Source organism: Pteropus vampyrus, unplaced genomic scaffold, assembly GCF_000151845.1.
Source record: "Pteropus vampyrus isolate Shadow unplaced genomic scaffold, Pvam_2.0 Scaffold60, whole genome shotgun sequence".
In the NCBI taxonomy this organism is placed as follows: domain Eukaryota; kingdom Metazoa; phylum Chordata; class Mammalia; order Chiroptera; family Pteropodidae; genus Pteropus; species Pteropus vampyrus.
The window spans coordinates 2,497,211-2,499,612 of NW_011888841.1; the positions used below are offsets into that span (position 1 = coordinate 2,497,211).

Here is a 2,402-nt window from a genome sequence, read left to right on the forward strand (position 1 = left end):
GTGTAGCGGGCTGACCAGGAAGCCCCAGAAATCAACAGAGGGGCTCCTCTTGGGTCTTAGGCACAAAGATTAGGTCCTGGGACTAGACGGAGAGATTGGGGGTGGGGTGTGCTTCTTCCCTGAAGGTCCAATAGCTGGGTGAATCTGAGCAAGGGGCGGACCGACCGCGAGGACGGGAAGGGATGGGCATCAGAGGCACCCGGATGGCCGGAATGCGCTGCTCCGAGTCTGAGGGGGGCCACCTGCCCCATGGGTCCCACATGGTGCGGTCTGTGCCCTCAGGGCGTCTTCCTCAGCATAGCGCCTGGGCCTCCCTCCCTGTCTCCCCAGAGCCTCCTAGCGGGGTGCCCCCAGGCCCCCAGTCCTCACTTGTCATTCCACTTCCCCGTCCACTCCACCTCTCCCCAGGGGTTCCGGATGCGGACCAGCTTCTGCAGGCTTCCCCTGCTGTCAACCTGGGGAGGAAACGGAGGTGCTGAGCTCAAGCCAGGCCTGGAGGTTCTAGGGTCTAAGGTCTCCTGCATGAGCCAAGGGGGTTGAGTCCGTGTTTTGGGGGGGACCCCTGCTGCCGCCCGGCTTTGACGGCGGCAGGACCCGACCCTTGGAGGACCTGGCCTCTTCAACCTCTGTCGTGAGCCTGAGGCACAAATGCACTTATTCTAGACTCCGGTGACACTTCCCCTATGACCCTTGGTTTTATTGACTATAATAGGATGTGTCTTTGTCACAGGAGCTCAGGGAAGCTTTACCATGAAATCCTGGGTTGGAGAGGGGCATGATAAAGGATATTTGGGGGGTAATTGGGAAAATGTAAATATAGATGATATTAGATGATGTTGAATTAATGTTTATTTTCCTGGGCCTGACAAGAGCACTGGGATTATGTGAGAGAACAGAAGCGTCATGACATCTGCAGGTTACTTTCAAAAGGCTCAGGAAAAAAGTACCCACACAAAGAAAACCGATGTGGCAGAATGTGTGTGAGCAATGGCTGAATCGAGGGAAACGGCATTTGCACGTTTACTGTGCTACTCTTTCAACTTTTCTATGGGCTCGAAATTTTTCAAAATAAAAAATGTGTTGGGAGAAAAAAATAAAAAATAAAAAATGTGTTGGGAGAAAAAAACAAAAATTCAAAGTAAAAACAAAACACTGGGTGTATCAGAAGATCTGGGGTCTAGTTTGAGTTTTGTAATTAAACAGTGAACTTAATCATATTCACAGTAATAATGACAGCAACAGTATAGCTACATACTTAGTTCAGATACAATGTGTCAGCCACCGTCTGAGTCCTTTATATATATTAACGTGATGAATCACCACAACCACCTTACAATGGATATTAGTATTATTTCTAGTTTAAAGATGAGGAAAGTCAGGGACAGAAAGTGTAAGTAACCTGCCCAGGCCACACAGCTGGCAAGAGGCAGAGTCAGATGTGAGCACTAACTGGGGCACTAATGCTTTTGTGAGATCAAATGGGAAAGCACTTTAAAGAGTGTAAAGCACTCTACAGAGGTATCACTTGTTTCGAGCTGGCCCAGACCAGTAAGGCGGCTCTAAAGCTCAGGGAGGTCAGAGCGCCCGCAGCCGGCCCGGCGGCCACCAGAGGGCAGCGCGCGCCTGGAGGCCCGAGGCGCCGGGAGGGACAGGAAAGGGACGGTCCAGTGAGTCGGGTCTGAACGTCAGGAATGCGAGGCCTGTTTACAAAGAACTGTGGGAACACGGGAGCCCCTCCCTGGGCAGTCACAGGCCCAAACGAGCTTCTGGCCGTCGCGCGAGGGAGAGGAAGCCCCGGTGGCCTTACCTCCTCCGCCCCGGTGACTGAGTACGCGTGCCCCTTCACCAGCTTCTGGAACGTGACGGCCTCCGAGTCCGCAGCGCTGGTGATCTGCAAATGCCCCAAGCATCAGCCTGGCTGCCGCATCCGCCAGCCCCCACCCCTCCCGCTCCCACTTGGGTCTTGCAAGCTCGGACCCGGGCATACAACTGCAGAGGCCAGGCCCGGGAGAGGAGGGAGAGGAGGACGTGGCCTTGGGCCTGGCGCAGAGCTCTGCTTTCCGCGCTCCTGGAGGACCCGTGGTTACCGCTTTCAGATGCTGAACCTCCGTTTACGAGAGCGAAGGCTAAATGCAACCCTCTGGGAGAGCGAGCGCTTGCATGAGCGTGTGCGTGTCCGGGGGGATGGGACAGTGCGCACCATGCAGACGGCTCAGGGCAGACCCCGGACAGAATGGGGTGGCCCAGAGGCACTGAGTCCCCCCCACCCATGTTCCATGGTCTGGCCCAGCCCAGCTGCACCGTTTACACTGTGACTAGCTGCTTCCCCATGCAGGCCAGAATTCGCTCCTGTTCTATTGGAATTTCCTCAAAGTCACTCTCCTCCCTCATCTATTCCGGTG

The 2,402-nt window shown here is 54.8% G+C and overlaps 1 protein-coding gene across 1 annotated transcript in view; it reads right to left on the reverse strand.

The window, feature by feature from the left end:
• Positions 1-2,402, reverse strand: part of CAPN2 (calpain 2) — a 23,791-nt gene that overhangs the window by 17,791 nt on the left and 3,598 nt on the right. The window contains exons 3-4 of the mRNA XM_023531031.1: positions 1,808-1,891; positions 370-455 (exon numbers count right to left, since the gene is read on the reverse strand). Of these exons, the coding sequence (XP_023386799.1) occupies positions 370-455; positions 1,808-1,891 (170 nt within the window). The remainder of the gene's footprint in view (positions 1-369; positions 456-1,807; positions 1,892-2,402) is intronic.